This window comes from Aquarana catesbeiana, linkage group LG03 (genome assembly GCF_042186555.1).
Source record: "Aquarana catesbeiana isolate 2022-GZ linkage group LG03, ASM4218655v1, whole genome shotgun sequence".
In the NCBI taxonomy this organism is placed as follows: Eukaryota; Metazoa; Chordata; class Amphibia; order Anura; family Ranidae; genus Aquarana; species Aquarana catesbeiana.
In genome coordinates this window covers 604,219,997-604,239,323 of record NC_133326.1, presented here as the reverse complement: position 1 = coordinate 604,239,323, position 19,327 = coordinate 604,219,997, and the positions used below count along the sequence as shown (strand labels likewise).

The 19,327-nt window shown below is 44.3% G+C and overlaps 1 protein-coding gene across 1 annotated transcript in view; it reads left to right on the top strand.

Moving 5' to 3' along the window:
* LOC141133053 (melanin-concentrating hormone receptor 1-like) overlaps nt 1-19,327 on the top strand; it is a 57,771-nt gene that overhangs the window by 22,980 nt on the left and 15,464 nt on the right. The window contains exon 3 of the mRNA XM_073622164.1: nt 685-1,236. Coding sequence (XP_073478265.1) covers nt 685-1,236 — 552 coding nt within the window. The remainder of the gene's footprint in view (nt 1-684; nt 1,237-19,327) is intronic.

The window sequence follows — 19,327 nt, the reverse complement described above, 5'->3', positions numbered from 1 at the left end:
GTACTGCTGTCCTAACTCTATCATTTTCAGAGTCTCCCAAGGTGGAGCACGTATAGCAGTGGATAGGTTGAGAGAAGGTTTACCTGCAGGTAGCCCACCCCCCCTCCCTAAAGGCACAGGGATGCACGAGAGCCCAGAAAGAGCACAGGCTGAAGGCACTACTAATCCTTTCACTCCAAGTGGAGATCAACAAAGACAGACAAGTTTGAAATTCAGGGACAGGAAGTATGTTATTTGTAGGATTATCAAAAAACCATAGGAAAAGTAAAAAATAAAATAAAAAAATAAAACTAATGCAGGCACTTCATCGAAGGACTGGTAAGCTACAATCTGGTAAATTTGTTCTTGGGTGTAGATATGCAGTCATTGTTTTTGACCTGTAAATTAACGCTGAACCACAATTTAATCATCTTTTCCTGTGGTATTATCCTCTTATCTCTGTGAGTTTTTTCTTTTTTTGAATTGACATCAAAAATTGCCTAATAATTGTATGTTTGTACATTTTTGACAGCTATTTTGATAGAAAAAAAGAAAAAAAGTTAAATCCAGGGAATTTTTTTTAATGTGTGCCCATCAAGTATAAAAACATTAGTGGAAAATTAATGAGTAATAGTATAAGAATGTAAACCAATAAGATGAAATATTCATAACAAAATTATGTTTTTTTTTCTGGTCTCTTGGCAGATACGTGGCAGTGGTGCACTCAGCCACCATGGGCCAGCGACGGAGTGTACGCTGTACGTGGATAGTTACTGGCTGTGTTTGGCTATGCTCACTCCTCCTCAGCACACCGGCTCTCCTCTACTCTGGAGTGCAATGGGGAGATGGAGTGGCTCTGTGCGTTCTGGATCTTCCTGGAGCTCCTCCATCGCTATATTGGTACACATTAATGCACAGTCTCTTGACTTTCCTCTTGCCATTGTCAGTCATTGTAGTATTGTATTCCCTCACCCTTCATCATCTTTCCAGAGTTATGAGGAGAGTTCAAAGGGCTCCATCTCAGCGCAGCCGCAGAGTCACCAAGATGGCTCTGGCTATTGTTGCTGCGTTCCTATTTTGCTGGGCTCCTTTCCATGCAGTGCAGCTTGTCAATCTTTTCTCCAGTGGGCCTCCTTCAATATCTGCCTTCTACCTCAATCAAGCTGCTATTTGCCTGGGCTATGCTCACAGCTGTGTCAGCCCCCTGCTGGTCATCTGCTGCACTGAGGGCTTTCGGGAGAGGTTGCCTCATGCCCGGTGAGTATGATTATAAATTTGCATTTTTACCGCCACCAATCATATACTGTACATTGCATAGTAAAGCTGATCTATTATTAATGTTTGTAAAATATGATATATAGCTTCTAAAGCTGTAATATACTATTAGCGGTGTAAAAACAGAATGCAGTCTTTAAATGCATTTAAACCTGTGATGTCTCCTATGCTGACCCTGGCATATCTTCGTTGGATCAATTACCCACAACATGTATGCATAAAAGGACATCTGTAATTTCTCTAATTTTCCTGACCTGCATACTTGCTCTGGGATGTTAGTGACTCAAAAAGTGCCCATGTCCAGCATTCAGAATAAAGTCAATAATTGCTTATTTTTTTGTGATCCGATCCTCCTGTAAGTCACAACAATAGACAAACACTGTGGGGTTGATTTACTAAACGTGGAGAGTGCAAAATCTGGTGCAGTTCTGCAAAGAAACCAATCAGCTTCCAGGGTTTTCTGTCAAAACAAAATTGAACAAGCTGAAGTTAGAAGCTGACCGGCTACCATGCACAGCTGCACCAGATTTTACACTGTTCGGTTTTAGTAAATCAACCCCAATGTGCTTAAGCTGATAACACAACAAACAATTCTAATTTCCCATGTCTTGATTGAACACACCCATTAAAAGTTCACAGTGCTGGAGGAAAAAGTAAGTGGACCCATTTAACAAAAGCTAATTGGAGTCAGTATTTGCACACCTGGAGTCCAAATAATGAAATTAGTTTGGAGTTGTGGTCTAGAGCTACTTTGATTGATAAAAGGCATTCAAACATTTTAAGATTGCTGTTCATAAAAACCATGAGCTGATGTGTACCATGCTTAGCACGAAGGAGCTCTCTGATGGCATACATTTAAGAGTAGTTGATCTGCATAAGGCTGGAAAGGGATACAAAGTAATTTCGAAGTATTTAGGTATCCGACAGTTTGATAAATTGAGACAGTTTAATACTGTGGCTACTCTTCCTAGAAGTGGGTGCCCAGCCAAGATGATTCCCAAGGCACAACGCAGAATCCTCAATGACATAAAGAAACAGCAATGAGTAACAGCTAAAGGCTTGAAGATATCACTGGAACTGACAAACATCCCAGTTCATGAATCTACCATACGTAAGTCTTTGAAGAGGCAGAACACCATGAAGGAAGCTCCTGCTCTCCAAGAAAAACATTGCTGCATGCATGAAGTTTGCCAAAGAGCACAATGGCAAACCGCAATGCTGCTGGGAAAAATTTTTGTGGACTGACTACATTTTGAATTGTTTGGAAAGAATACTCAACACTATGTATGGCACAAAAAGGGCATAACTTACCAATATCAAAACATCACCCCGACAGTGAAGTATGGTGGAGGGAACATCATGGTTTTGGATTGCTTTGCTGCCTCAGGGTCTGGACCACTTCCCTTTCATCATACATTCATGAAATCCCAAGTTTACCAAAATATCCTACAGGATAATGTCAGGGTGGTCTTCTGCCAATTGGAGCCTAGTAGAAAATGGGTGATGCAGGAAGAAAATGACCCTAAGTATCAAAGTAAATCCACCACAGACTAGCTTCAGAAAAAGAAAATGTGTCTTTTTGGAGTGGCCAAGTCAGAGCCCAGACCTTAACCCCATAGAAATGCTATGGAATGACCTAAAGAGAGCTATTCACACCAGACATCCTACAAATGTGACTGAGCTGAAACAGTTTGGTAAACAGGAATGGTCAAAAATTCCTCTTGGACATTGTGCAGGTCTAATCCAGAGCTACCAAAAGCACTTGCTTAACCATTTACCCACTGGGCACTTAAACCCCCTTCCTAACCAGACCAATTTTCAGCTTTCGGTGCCCTCACATTTTGAATGACAATTACTCAGTCATGCAACACTGTACCCATATGAAATTTTTGTCCTTTTTTTCACACAAATAGAGCTTTCTTTTGGTGGTATTTAATCACCACTGAGTTGTTTATTTTTTGTGCTATAAAAAAAAGACTGAAAATTCTGTAAAAAAATGCATTTTTCTTAGTTTCTGCTATAAAATTTTGCAAATTAGTAATTTTTCTTCATACATTTTGGGCAAAATTTATACTGCTACATATCTTTGGTAAAAATAACCCAAATTGGTGGATATTATTTGGTCTGTGTGAAAGTTATAGCGTCCATAAGCTATGATGCCAATCTCTGAAAATTGATCACACCTAAAGTACTGAAGGCCTATATCATTTCTTGAGACCTTAACATGCCAGGAATGTACAAATACCTCTCAAATTACCCTTTTTTGGAAAGTAGACATTCCAAGGTATTTAGTAAGAGGCATGATGAGTTTTTTGAAGTTGTAATTTTTTTCCCACAATTCTTTGCAAAATCAAGATTTTTTTTGTCTTTTTTTTCACAAAATATAATAATGTCATATTAGCAGGTTATTTCTAACATACAGCATATGCATACCACAAATTACACCCCAAAACACAATCTACTATTCCTCCTGAGTATGGCAATACCACATGTGTGAGACTTTTACACAGCGTGGCCACATAGAGAGGCCCAACATACAGGGAGCACCGTCAGGCGTCCTAGGAGCATAAATTACACATATAATTTCTTGACTACCTCTTGCACTTTTGAAGGCCCTGGAGCACCAGGACAATGAAAACTCCCCAAAAATTACCCCATTTTGGAAAGAAAACACCCCAACGTATAATCTATGAGGCATAATGAGTCTTTTGAACATGTCATTTTTTTCTACAAGTTTTTGGAAAATGTGGAAAGAAAATAAAATCACATTTTCTTTTTATTACACAAAGTTGTCCATTTATACAATATTTCTAACACATAGCATGTACATACCAAAAATTACACCCCAAAATAGATTCTCCTACTCCTCCTGAGTACGGCGATACCACATGTGGGAGACTTTTCTACAGCATGGCCACATACAGAGGCCCAACATGCAGGGAGCTCCATCAGGTGTTCTAGGGGCATACGTTTCAAATCTAATTTGACTACCTATTACACTTTTGTGAGGCACTGTAGTGGCATGGATGAGAATTGATGTGGCATGGATGAGCATAAATGGGGATGGATGAGCCGTGGATGGGGATGGCTGAGCATGGTTGAGCTATTAATGTGGATGGCTGAGTATGGCTGAGTATGGATGGGATGACTGAGCATGAATGAGTATGGCTGAGTATGGCTGAGTATGGCTGGGTATGGCTAAGTATGGATGGGATGGCTGAGTACAGTATGGCTGGGTATGGCTGGGTACGGCTGGGTATGGCGGAGTATGGATGGGATGGCTGAGTACGGCTGAGCATGGCTGAGTATGGCTGGGTACGGCTGGGTATGGCTGAGTATGGATGGGGGTATATGGGATGGCTGAGCATGGATGGATTGATGAGTATTGCTGAGTATAGACGGCTGAGCATGGATGAGTATTGCTGAGTATGGATGGCTGAGCATGGATGGATGGATGAGTATTGCTGAGTATGGATGTCTGAGCATGGATGGATGGATGAGTATTGCCATGTATGGATGGCAGAGCATGGATGGATGGATAAGTATTGCTAAGTATGGATGGTTGAGCATGGGTGGATGGATGAGTATTGCTGAGTATGGATGGCTAGATGAGTATTACTGAGTATGGATGGCTGAGCATGGATGGATGAGTATTGCTGAGTATGGATGTCTGAGCATAGATGGATGAGCATGGATGGATGGATGAGTATTGCTGAGTATGGATGGCTGAGTGTGGTAGGATGAGTATTGCTGAGCATGGATGGCTGAGCATGGATGGATGGATGAATATTGCTGAGTATGGATGGCTGAGCATAGATGGATGGATGAGGCTGCAACGGACACAGAGCAGTGCTGTGGGCACTACAGATCCAGCCCACAGCGCTGCTGCACCCGATCTCTCACCTCTCCGCTCTCACTGTACCGATCGGTACAGAAAGGGGTGAGAGGAACCGGACATGACGCCGGTTTGTTTACAAGTGATCGCTCCGTCATTTGACAGCTGCCGACAGCGGCCATTTACCGTGATGCTCCGGGTCCAGAGTCACGCCAGGTCACAGATACTCCCGTGTGCCCGCCCCAGGGGGTGCGATTCTGGGAGGACGTCATAGTACGCCCTCCCAGAGTTCTCGAGCCGAATGACGGCTACAGAGCGGTTGTTAAGTGGTTAAAATTATTGCTGCCAAAAGAGGTTCAACCAGCTGTTAACTTTAAAGGTTCACTCACTTTTTCCTCCAGCGCTGGGTTAATGGGTTATTATGTTTAATAAAAACAAAAGAAACTAGAATTGTTTGTTTATTGTGTTAGCAGCTTAAGATGGCTATACAGTGATACCTCGGTTTGCGAGTAACGCGGTATACGAGCGTTTTGCAGGACGAGCTATATTTTTTTTAAAATCCTGACCTGATTTGCAAGTGCTGTCTCGCAAGACGAGCAGGCCCCAAGCCGTTGGTGTATATATTACCATATCCAGAGGCGCTGGAGAACCTGGAGACACTCCCAGCTGGGTGAGGAGGGGGTAACGTGCGTCGGAGCACCCGAAAGTGTTAACAGTTCCCAAGTGTATCAGAGTGTCTCCAAGCTCCTCCAGCGCCCCCCGCACCCCTGGACATATACAGTGCTGCATACACCAGCAGTGGTTGTGGCACAAATCATCTGAGTTTCCATTATTTCTTATGGGGAAACTCGCTTTGATATACGAGTGCTTTGGATTACAAGCATGCTTCTGGAATGGATTATGCTCGTAATCCATGGTATTACTGTCCATGGATCGAAATGCACTGGTTCCCCAGGGACAAGCCCAATTTCAATCCATGTATGGGCAGGCTTATTGTACCCAAGTCGATCCATCGATCAATTTAGGTACAATCAGCCTGTCAGATTTTTCTACACACGATTACTACCAGTGGCTATAGTCTTTAGCAGTAATCATCGCAGTCTGCCAGCCGGGAAGGTTCTCCATGTGGGGGGGCGTGGAGAACCTTCCTGGCTGGCAGATTACTGCTAAAGACTATAGCCACTGGTAGTAATCGTGTGTAGAAAAATCTGACATGCTGATTGTACCTAAGTTGATCGATAGTGTATAGCGCTGAGGGAGGGATCCCGCCATCAACACTGACTATCTTGATGAGGGAATCCAGCGACTTTCTTTCCTTCCTCCCACCCATGGTGGAAGAAAAGAAAATTGATTATTCCATGGCTTGCCTTAAGCACATTGAGGGAGGACTTACTAGAACTGGTATATATATATATATATATATATATATATATATATATATATATATCGTATTTATCAGCGTATAACACGCACAGGCGTATAACGCACATTCATTTTAAGAGGGAAGTTTCAGGAAAAAAACTTAAATTTTAAATAAGGAACTTTGAAGCAAAATAAGGGTCAGTGCCCATCTGCAGCCTCACCAGTGCCCACCTGCAGCCTCACAAGTGCCATCAATGCAGCCTCATCAGTCCACATCAATGCAGCCTCACAAGTGCCATCAATGCAACAGCCTCACCATTACCATCAGTGCAGCCTGATCGATGCCCATCTGCAGCCTAGAGGGGACAGGGAGGGGGGCAGGACGAGTGCAGACAGATTACATACAGTGAGAATCTCCTATGATAGACAGAACAGTGGTCCAATGGCGGCCCAGGAGACGGGACTTCCTATTACAGAGGCCACCAAGTAAACAGGAGTTTCTCACTGTATGTAATCTGATGGCGCTCGTCCCGCCCTCTTCCCTGTCCCCTCCGAGGCAGTTAAAATTGAAGTATTGGCGTATAACACGCACACACTATTTGCACCCAATTTTCATGGTGAAAAAGTGAGTGTTATACGCCAATAAATACAGTATATATATATATATATATATATATATATATATATATATATATATATATATTTACTGGTATAATATATACTGTTATAATATAATTACCTTATATACTCGAGTATAAGCCGAGTTTTTCAGCACATTTTTTTGTGCTGAAAGTGCCCCCCTCGGCTTATACTCGAGTCACTGTGCCCAGCTTCATACCTGATCAGCTGTGTCATGCTCAGTTGGCAGCCGACCAGTGTTCAATAGCCGCGCCTCCTCCTCGTTCTTGTCCGTGATAGGCGGAACACTCAGTTTCCCAGCAGTGAGTCAGTGTTCAGTGTTCTGCCTATCACGGACATCCTCTCATCCTCATCCTACAGACGAGGACGAGAGGATGTCCGTGATTGGCAGAACACTGAACACTGACTGCTGGGAAACTGAGTGTTCCGCCTATCACAGACGAGGACGAAGAGGAGGCGTGGCTTTTGAACACTGGATGGCTGCCGTCCGACTGCATGACACGGCTGATCAGGTAGGCAGATCGGCAGGGCCGCTGATAAGGGGGTACAGGCAGCCCTCCCGTACCGGGCCCGCGCAACAGAGGGGCCCGGCAGTGAGACTGTACATAAGGGTTGCTGCTACCCCCTTTTAAAAGAGAATCATCCCGTCCTCCTAGCCCCCCCACATAGTTCACTAGCAAGCCGTGAGCAGAGGAAGTTTTCTTTTGTAAGATCGTCTGAGCTATCACTGCACTGGCATCCCTTCAGATGAGAAAAATCAGCAGACAAGAAAAGTGAGAGAGGGATGATTCTTCTACAGGATTCCATATGGATCAAGCAGCCAGGTAAGGAGCACCAGTGCCCCCCTCCCCCACTGACTGGCAGTGCCTCCAAACTGCCCCCATTAGGCACCAGGACCCCTATCTCCCCTCACTAAGCACCCCCATCTCCCCTCACTAAGCACTTGAGCCTTCTATCTCTCCCCACTAGGCCCCAGGACCCCACCCCATCTCTTCCCACTAAGCCCCAGGAACCCTCCCATCCCCCCTCACTAAGTACCAGGACCCCCCATCTCTCCCCACTAAGTGCCAGGACCCCCCATCTCTCCCCACTAAGTGCCAGGACCCCCCATCTCCCCTAATTGAGCATCAGTGCTCCCTTTTGTCCTCCTTGAAGACAAGGCTGCATTCTTTTATGTACGTATGCTGGGTCAGGGGCAGGGCTGGGGGCCCCATTAGGTAGGCTTAAGGGGGCCCCATGATTTCTAACAGCAGCCCTGTCGATCAGCACACTGAGGCATACACTGAGGCATGCAATGGACACAGTTAGGTGTGCAATGAACACAGTGAGGCTCACCCTCAGCTTATACTCGAGTCAATACGTTTTCTCAGTTTTTTGTGGTAAAAGTAGGTGCCTCGGCTTATATTCGGATTGAATTATACTCGAGTATATATGGTAGGATATTATTACTGTCATCAGTTTTGTTGCTTTTAAATCAATAATTATTCACATAAATCCTGCAGGCAGGCTGAGGCCAATGCTGTTGTGGGCATCTGAAGCCTGCTCTTATGGGATCTTTGCAGCTAGCTACCCAGCATGCACCTCCCGATCTCACGCCTGCACAGTAATGATACTGCGTGGCGCACCTTGTTGATTACAGGTTGCGATAGCAATGTCAGCGTCAGCGGAAGTTCTCGCCCCGTTGTTATGTCAATCGATTTCACTATTAAAGGAGTTGTAAAGTCTCAAGGTTTTTCACCTTAACCACTTACCTGCCGGGCACTTACACCCCCTTCCTGCCCAGGCCATTTTTCAGCTTTCAGCGCTGTCGCACTTTGAATGACAATTGAGCAGTCATGCTACACTGTACCCAGACACATTTTGTATCATTTTCTTCACACAAATAGAGCTTTCTTTTGGTGGTATTTAATCACTGCTGGGTTTTTTATTTTTTACTATAAAAAAAAAAAAGCCCAAAGATTTTGAAAAAAAACTATTTTTTTTACTTCATTTCTGTCAGTAGATTTTGTAACTAAATAAGTTTTCTCCTTCACTGATGTGCACTGATGAGGCAGCACTGATGGGCACTGATAGGCTAAACTGGTGGGCATTGATGAAGTGGTACTTATGGGCACTGATGAGGCGGCACTTATGGGCACTGATTATGTGGTACTGATGAGGAGGCACTAATAGGCCGCACTTATGGACACTGATATGTGGCACTGATGGGCACTGTTAGGTGGCACTGATGGGCACTAATAGGCGGCACAGGTGGGCACTGATAGGCGGCACTGGTGGGCACTGATAGGCGGCATGGATAGGCGGTACTGATGGGCACTGATGGGCGACACTGATGGGCGACACTGATAGCCAGCACTGACTGGTATCACTAATGGGCACTGATTGGTGGCACTTGTGGGCAGTGGTGGGCACAGATTGCTGCCACTGGTGGGCACTGATTGCTGCCACTGGTGGGCAATGGTGGGCACTGATTGGTGACACAGTTGTCGCTAAATTTTAATCAGGGCACTGATGATCAGTGCCCTGATTCCATCCCTAGATGTCCCCTGTGAGGAGATGCCGCTGATCGGCTCTCCTCGCCACACACTCTGTCAGTGTGAGGCGAGGAACGCCGATTACTGGCATATTCATGTTTACATGTGACCGGCTGTGATGGGACACAGCTGATCACATGGTTAAAGAGCAGTGGACGCGGCTCTTTACAGAGATCGGGGTCGTGCCGTGTCCTAGGAAGACAGTGCGGCCGCAATCGCCGCGCTGCACGCCTATTCTGGGATGCCGTCATATCACGCCATCCCAGAATGAGAGCCGCACAGCCGTGAAGCAGTTAATGCATTCTATGCATTAAGGTGAAAAACCTGTGCTGCAGCTGCCCCTAGAGCGCCCCTTTTCTTTACCTGAACCCGATCATTCCAGCGAGGAGAACGAGCCCAGCAGTCTCCGGTCCTCATTGGATAGACTGATAGCAGCGGGAGCCATTGGCTCCCGCTGCTGTCAATTAAATCCAGTGACACAGGAGCCGGGGCTTGGGGTCAAGTCTTGCTGTCTGTGTCAATGAATGCAGCAGCAAGAATAAGGAGCGTGTCCGCATGAGTGCCCCCATGAAATGCGGCTCTCCGTGGGGGCACTTGATGAAGAGGAGGAGCCAGGAGCGCCCCCGGAGGACCCCAGAAAAGGAGGATCGGGGTTGCTCTGTGCAAAACCCAAAATATGACATGTTTGTTACCATTTCAATACCGGGCATTTTCACCCCCTTCCTGCCCAGGCCAATTTTCAGCTTTCAGCGCTGTAACATTTTGAATGACAATTGCACGGTTATGCAACACTGTACCCAAATTAAATTTTTATAATTTTTTTCCCCACAAATAGAACTTTCTTTTGGTGGTATTTTATCATCTCTGCGGTTTTTATTTTTTGCACTATAAACAAAAAAAGAGCGACAATTTTGAAAAAAACACAATTTTTTTTACATTTTGCTATAATAAATTTCCCAATTTAAAAAAAAAAAATGTTTTCCTCAGTTTAGGCCGATATGTATTCTTCTACATATTTTTGGTTAAAAAAAAATAAAAAAATCGCAATAAGCGTATATTGATTTTTGAGCAGATGTTATAGTGCCTACAAAATAGGTTATTGATTTATGGCATTTTTTTTATTATTTTTTTTACTAGCAATGGCGGCGATCTGAGATTTTAATCATGACTGTGACAATGCGGCAGACAGATCGGACACTTTGACACTATTTTGGGACCATTGAAATTTATATAGCGATCAGTGCTATAAATATGCACTGATTACTGTATAAATCACTGGCAGGGAAGGAGTTAACACTAAGGGGCGATCAAGGGGTTAAATGTGTTGCCTAGGAAGTGATTCTAACTGTGGGGGGATGGGACTGACTGGGGGACGAGACCGATCGGTGTTCCTATATACTAGGAACACATGATCTGTCTCCTCTCCCCTGACAGGACGTGGATCTGTGTGTTTAGACACACAGATCGTGGGTGCCCAGAGGACATTGCAGCCGCCAGGCACGTGCACCGACCCCTCTGTGACGCGGCGCGCGCACTCTATACCGCTAGGAAGCCGAGGACGTCATATGACACCCGCCCAAGATGGGAGATCCCATGTGCGGACGTCATATAACTATGGACGGGTATTGAACAAACCTTTTAGACCCCTTTCACACTAGGGCATTTTTCCGGCGCTTTTGGGCTAAAAATAGCTCCTGTAAACTCCCTGTAAAACACCTCCCCTGCAGTGTGAAAGCCTGAGTGCTTTCACACTGGGGCGATGCGCTGGCAGGACATTAAAAAAAAGTCATGCAAACAGCATCTTTGGGGCCGTGAAGGAGCGGTGTATACACCGCTCCTCCACCACTCCTGCTCATTGAAATGAATGGGCACCGCTGCTGAATCGCCTGCAAAGCGCTTTGGCAGCGGCGCTGCACGGGCACATTTAACCCTTTATTTGTCTGCTAGCAGGGGTTAAAAGCACCCCGCTAGCGGCTGAAAAGTGCCGCTAAAATGACGGTAAAGCGCAGCTAAAACTAGCGGTATTTTACAGTCAATGCCCACCAGCCTCAGTGTGAAAGCAGCCTTACAATCACTTTAAGCTTCCCGAAGGCTCCTGGGATAAATGATGCAAATATCCCAGGAGTCCTAGGCAATCGCCTAATGACGAAATCGGCTAGGCGGCTGGAACAGGAAGTGTCGCCTACATACAGTGGGGCAAAAAAGTATTTAGTCAGCCACCAATTGTGCAAGTTCTCCCACTGCAAAAGATGAGAGAGGCCTGTAATTGTCATCATAGGTATACCTCAACTATGAGAGGCAAAATGTGGAAACAAATCCAGACAATCACATTGTCTGATTTGGAAAGAATTTATTTGCAAATTATGGTGGAAAATAAGTATTTGGTCAATATCAAAAGTTAATCTCAATACTTTGTTATATAGCCTTTGTTGGCAATGACTGAGGTCAAACGTTTTCTGTAAGTCTTCACAAGGTTGTCACACACTGTTGCTGGTATGTTGGCCCATTCCTCCATGCAGATCTCCTCTAGAGCAGTGATGTTTTGGGGCTGTCGCTGGGCAACACGGACTTTCATTTCCCTCCAAAGGTTTTCTATGGGGTTGAGATCTGGAGATTGGCTAGGCCACTCCAGGACCTTAAAATGCTTCTTACAAAGCCACTCCTTTGTTGCCCGGGAGGTGCGTTTGGGATCATTGTCACTCTGAAAGACCCAGCCATGTTTCATCTGCAATGCCCTTGCTGATGGGAGGAGGTTTGCACTCAAAATCTCACGATACATGGCCCCATTCATTCTTTCATGTACACGGATCAGTCGTCCTGTTCCCTTTGCAGAGAAACAGCCCCAAAGCATGATGTTGCCACCCCCATGCTTCACAGTAGGTATGGTGTTCTTTGGTTGCAACTCAGCATTTTCTCCTCCAAACATGACAAGTTGTGTTTTTACCAAACAGTTCTACTATGGTTTCATCTGACCATATGACATTCTCCCAATCCTCTTCTGGATCATCCAAATGCTCTCTAGCAAACCTCAGATGGGCCCGGACATGAACTGGCTTAAGCAGGGGGACACGTCTGGCACTGCAGGATCTGAGTCCCTGGCGGCGTAGTGTGTTACTGATGGTAGCCTTTGTTACGTTGGTCCTAGCTCTCTGCAGGTCATTCACTAGGTCCCCCTGTGTGGTTCTGGGATTTTTGCTCACCATTCTTGTGATAATTTTGACCCCACAGGGTGAGATCTTGCATGGAGCCCCAAATCGAGGGAGATTATCAATGGTGTTGTATGTCTTCCATTTTCTAATTATTGCTCCCACAGTTGATTTCTTCACACCAAGCTGCTTGCCTATTGCAGATTCAGTATTCCCAATTTTGTTTCTGGTGTCCTTCGACAGCTCTTTGGTCTTCACCATAGTGGAGTTTGGAATGAGTGTGACTGTTTGAGGTTGTGGACAGGTGTCTTTTATACTGATAACAAGTATAAACAGGTGCCATTAATACAGGTAATGAGTGGAGGACAGAGGAGCCTCTTAAAGAAGAAGATACAGGTTTGTGAGAGCCAGAAATCTTGCTTGTTTGTAGGTGACCAAATACTTATTTTCCACCATAATTTGCAAATAAATTCTTTCCAAATCAGACAATGTGATTGTCTGGATTTGTTTCCACATTTTGCCTCTCATAGTTGAGGTATACCTATGATGACAATTACAGGCCTCTCTCGTCTTTTTAAGTGGGAGAACTTGCAGAATTGGTGGCTGACTAAATACTTTTTTGCCCCACTGTATATAAAAAAAGGCATTTATAAATAATAATAATAAAGAAATAATAAAGAAAATTATTGCCATTAGAGACTGTAATGTGGGTGGGCATTGTGATGCCAGGAACATGTGGAACTCCACTTTAAGCTTTGCCAATAAAACCTGGAAGCTGATTGGTTTCTATACAGAGCTGTACCAGATTTTGCATGATCCAGTTTTCTTAAACGCCCCCATTGTGTTTGGATGAGGATCAAAAGCCATTTGCTAAAATCATTTAAGTTCATTTTTTCCTCATTAATGTACACACAGCACCCCATATTAACAGAAAAAACTGAATTTTTGACATTTTGCAGATTTATTAAAAAAGAAAAACTGAAATATCACATGGTCCTAAGTATTCAGACCCTTTGCTGTGACACTCATATATTTAACTCAGGTGCTGTCCATTTCTTCATCCTTGAGATGGTTCTACACCTTCATTTGAGTCCAGCTGTGTTTAATTATACTGATTGGACTTGATTAGGAAAGCCACACACCTGTCTATATAAGACCTTACAGCTCACAGTGCATGTCAGAGCAAATGAGAATCATGAGGTCAAAGGAACTGCCTGAAGAGCTCAGAGACAGAATTGTGGCAAGGCACAGATCTGGCCAAGGTTACAAAACCATTTCTGCTGCACTTAAGGTTCCTAAGAGCACAGTGGCCTCCATAACCCTTAAATGGAAGACATTTGGGACGACCAGAACCTTTCCTAGAGCTGGCCGTCCGGCCAAACTGAGCTATCGGGGGAGAAGAGCCTTGGTGAGAGAGGTAAAGAAGAACCCAAAGATCACTGTGGCTGAGCTCCAGAGATGCAGTCCGGAGATGGGAGAAAGTTGTAGAAAGTCAACCATCACTGCAGCCCTCCACCTGTCGGGGCTTTATGGCAGAGTGGCCCGACGGAAGCCTCTCCTCAGTGCAAGACACATGAAAGCCCGCATGGAGTTTGCTAAAAAACACCTGAAGGACTCCAAGATGGTGAGAAATAAGATTCTCTGGTCTGATGAGACCAAGATAGAACTTTTTGGCCTTAATTTTAAGCGGTATGTGTGGAGAAAACCAGGCACTGCTTATCACCTGTCCAATACAGTCCCAACAGTGAAGCATGGTGGTGGCAGCATCATGCTGTGGGGGTGTTTTTCTAGTGCAGGGACAGGACGACTGGTTGCAATCGAGGGAAAGATGAATGCGGCCAAGTACAGGGATATCCTGGACGAAAACCTTCACCAGAGTGCTCAGGACCTCAGACTGGGCCGAAGGTTTACCTTCCAACAAGACAATGACCCTAAGCACACAGCTAAAATAACGAAGGAGTGGCTTTACAACTCTGTGACTGTTCTTGAATGGCCCAGCCAGAGCCCTGACTTAAACCCAATTAAGCATCTCTGGAGAGACCTAAAAATGGCTGTCCACCAACGTTTACCATCCAACCTGTTAGAACTGGAGAGGATCTGCAAGGAGGAATCGCAGAGGATCCCCAAATCCAGGTGTGAAAAACTTGCTGCATCTTTCCCAAAAAGACTCATGGCTGTATTAGATCAAAAGGGTGCTTCTACTAAATACTGAGCAAAGGGTCTGAATACTTAGGACCATGTGATAGTTCAGTTTTTCTTTTTTAATAAATCTGCAAAAATGTCAACAATTCTGTGTTTTTCTGTCAATATGGGGTGCTGAGTGTACATTAATGAGGAAAAAAATGAACTTAAATGATTTTAGCAAATGGTTGCAATATAACAAAGAGTGAAAAATTTAAGGGGGTCTGAATACTTTCCGTCCCCACTGTAAACTGTGATTCTCTACTTGCCAAATATGCTGCAGAAATCTCCCTCCACTGAGTCTGGCTGCAATCATTTTAACTGGGCAGCTGAAGCTGCTGCCTGTTCACTTCCTGGATTTACACAGACACACAGAGGCACACCTGCAGCTCTCATTGGCCCTCTTATGACCCTCCCCCTCCCTTCTCCCCCTCCCCAAACTCTCACGAGAGTGAGCGAGAGAGCTGTGCATGATGTCATAAGCCTAGGCTAATGACCAGACAAGAAACAGGAAGTGGGCTGTATAAGGTATTTACTGGCAGAAAAAAAAGTTTTACTATTCAAAGTTAAAACAACAAGGACAGAAGATTTAAGAGATGGAAAGATGAAAAAAAGACTGACGTTCCACTTTAATCTCAGTATAAATACAGCTATTCTGTGAAGCCCTCAGAGGTTTGTTAGAGACCTTAGTGAAAACAGCATCATGAAGGCCAAGGAACACACCGGACAGGTCAGGGATAAAGTTGTGGAGAAGTTTAAAGCAGGGTTAGGATATAAAAAAATATCCCAATCTTTGAACATCTCACGTAACACTGTTCAATCCATCATCTGAAAATGAAAAAAGAGTATGGCAGAACTGCAAACCTAAAAAGACATGGCCGTCCACCTAAACTGACAGGCCAGGCAAGGAGAGCATTAATCAGAGAAGCAGCAAAGAGGCCCATGGTAACTCTGGAGGAGCTTCTGAGATCCACAGCTGAGCTGGGAGAATCTGTCCACAGGACAACTATTAGTCCTGCGCTCCACAAATCTGGCCTTTATGGAAGAGTGGCAAGAAGAAAGACATTGTTAAAAGAAAGCCATAAGAAGTTCTGTTTGCAGTTTGCGAGAAGCCATGTGGGGGACACTGCAAACATGTGGAAGAAGGTGCTCTGGTCAGATGAGACCAAAACTGAACTTTTTGGCCTAAAAAAAAAAAGCTATGTGTGGCGGAAAACTAACACTGCACATCACTCTGAACACACCATCCCCACTGTGAAACGTGGTGGCAGCATCATGTTGTGGGAATGCTTTTCCTCAGAAGAGACAGAGAAGCTGGTCAGTGTTGATGGGAAGATGGATGGAGCCAAATACAGGGCAATCTTAGAAGAAAACCTGTAATGCCCCGTACACACGGTCGGACATTGATCGGACATTGATCGGACATTCCGACAACAAAATCCTAGGATTTTTTCCGACGGATGTTGGCTCAAACTTGTCTTGCTTACACATGGTCACACAAAGTTGTCGGAAAATCCGATCATTCTGAACGCGGTGACGTAAAACACGTACGTCGGGACTATAAACGGGGCAGTAGCCAATAGCTTTCATCTCTTTATTTATTCTGAGCATGCGTGGCACTTTGTGCGTCGGATTTGTGTACACACGATCGGAAATTCCGACGGAATTTTGTTGTCGGAAAATTGTCGGAAACGGATTTTGTTGTCGGAAAATTTTATAGCCTGCTCTCAAACTTTGTGTGTCAGAAAATCCGATGGAAAATGTGTGATGGAGCCTACACACGGTCGGAATTTCCGACAACAAGGTCCTATCACACATTTTCCATCGGAAAATCCGACCGTGTGTACGGGGCATTAGAGTCTGCAAAAGACTTGAGACTGGGGCAGAGGTTCACCTTCCAGCAGGATAACGACCCTAAACATACAGCCAGAGCTACAATGGAATGGTTTAGATTTAAGCATATTCTGGTTTTAGAAATGCCCGGTCAAAGTCTAGACCTAAATCCAATTGAGAATCTGTGGCAAGACTTGAAAATTGCGGTTCAGACACTCTCCATCAGAGCTGACAGACAGAGCTTCAGCTATTTTGCAAAGAAGAATGGGCAAAAAAATCACTCTCTAGATGTGCAAAGCTGGTAGAGACATCCCCAAAAAGACTTGAAGCTGCAATTGTAGAGAAAGGTGGTTCTACAAAGTATTGACTCAGGGGGGCTGAATACAAATGCACGCCACACTTTTCAGATATTTATTTGTAAAAAAGTTTGAAAAACCATTTATCATTTTCTTTCCACTTCACAATTATCTGCCACTTTGTATTGGTCTATCACATAAAATCCCAATAAAATAGATTTACGTTTTTGGTTGTAACATGACAAAATGTGGAAAATTTCAAGGGGTGTGAATACTTTTTCAAGGTACTGTGTGTACGGTATATATTATATATATATATATATATATATATATATATATATATATATATATATATATATATATATATATATATATGTATATATACATGGGTTACAAACAAGATTGTGTCTGTAGGTTTGTTCTTAAGTTGAATCTGTTTGTAAGTCAGAACAGGTACAATTTTTAAGTGTAGCTCCAGCCAAAAAAAAAAATTTTTAAGCTTTTTGGATAGCATGGGAAGGGTTAACGTCCCTGTAACATTTGTTTTGCTGTCTGTGCCCCTGTTCAGAAGATTTCACCTCACTTTCTGTCCCAATGACAATTGGATTTTGAAAATTTTGGGTTGTTGTGGAAACAGTGGAGGTACCTTTTTCCCATATTAACTCTTTTGCCGCGTACACACGATCGCACATTCCGACAACAAAATCCATGGATTTTCTCCGACGGATGTTGGCTCAAACTTGTCTTGCATACACACAATCACACAAATCTTGTTGGAAATTCCGAACGTCAAGAACACATATGACGAGCCGAGAAAAATGAAGTTTAATAGCCAGTGCGGCTCTTCTGCTTGATTCCGAGCATGCGTGGAACTTTGTGCGGCGGAATTGTGTACACACAATCGGAATTTACGACAACGGATTTTGTTGTCGGAAATTCCGACTGAAAATGTCCGATGGAGCCTACACACGGTGGGAATTTCCGACAACAAGCTCCCATCGAACATTTCCCGTCGGAAAATCCGACCGTGTGTACGCGGCATTACAGGAGTGAATTTCCCTTCCTAGGGGTAGATTTCCTCTCACTTCCTGTTATCTCCCTCCGTTTGTAAGTAGGAGTCGTTTGTAAATCGGATGTTTGTAACTAGGGGACCGCCTGTACCGTATATATCACAAACTGACCAGAACAAAGGTTTTAATGCATGCACAAAGGGAAACATTATTGAAATTAAAGTGTTACTAAACCCACAACAGTAAAATCAGTCTGTATGTGCAGTAAAGCATGCTTGTTATACTTACTGTGGAACCTAAAGGGTTATTCCTCTGCATTGTGTAAAAAGGCTGTTTGATCCTGTATGCACAGATCCTCCTCTTCTTCCACTGACTCCAAAACAGGTCCGGATAAGACAGAGTTACTGGAGTCAGGCTGCACATGCTCAGTTTGGTGTGTATTGCTAGAGAGTTCTTTTTTTTCTTGGGAGAGTGCATGTGATCAGCACAGGGCCAATCAGCTCTGCCCAGACAGAGGGTCAGGGGTCCTGGATCCTGATAGGAGAAAACTCCTTCCACAAGCTTTAACCAGGCACTGATAGAAGTCACAAGACTGCTATATACTGCTGATGAGAAAAGGTATCTAGCAGTTTATATTTACTAAAATAATTGCATTTCCATATTCTGTGTACTGTGGGAGATCAGATATAGTGAATGCAGGGTCCTGGGTTTATTAACACTTTAAATTCCTCTAATCTTTAAATGAACTTTCCAGGACACTAAACAATATCCTTTTTTCTAAAAAAAATAACCCATATGCATCTACTACTTAAAGTAGAAGTAAAGCCAAAGCTTTTTTGGCTATACTTCTCCTATGGATGACAGGAGGGCAGTTCGTTCTGCACTCCTGTGACCCGTTTTTAGCCGCCTGGGGGCTAAAGCTCACTGTCGACTGACGTCACAGAACCAGTCCAGGCTCTGAAAAGATCCTGACCATATGGTTGGGATCCACTCAGATGCCTGGATGGGCAGTTGGCTCAGCCTCTCAGCGAGCTGCTGAGAGTCTGAGCCAGCCGCATCCTCCCCCTTAACAGCCCAGAACTCCAGTGAGCACTGGAGGGGCAGAGCAGGGAACCGGTGACTGACAGTCACCGGCTCTCAGCAGCCTGAAGATCGAGAACTGAGTGATCACCAATGTTTGATTGCTCAGTTCTCGATCTTAGAGCCGAGACAGCATCGGACTGATGTTACATCCACC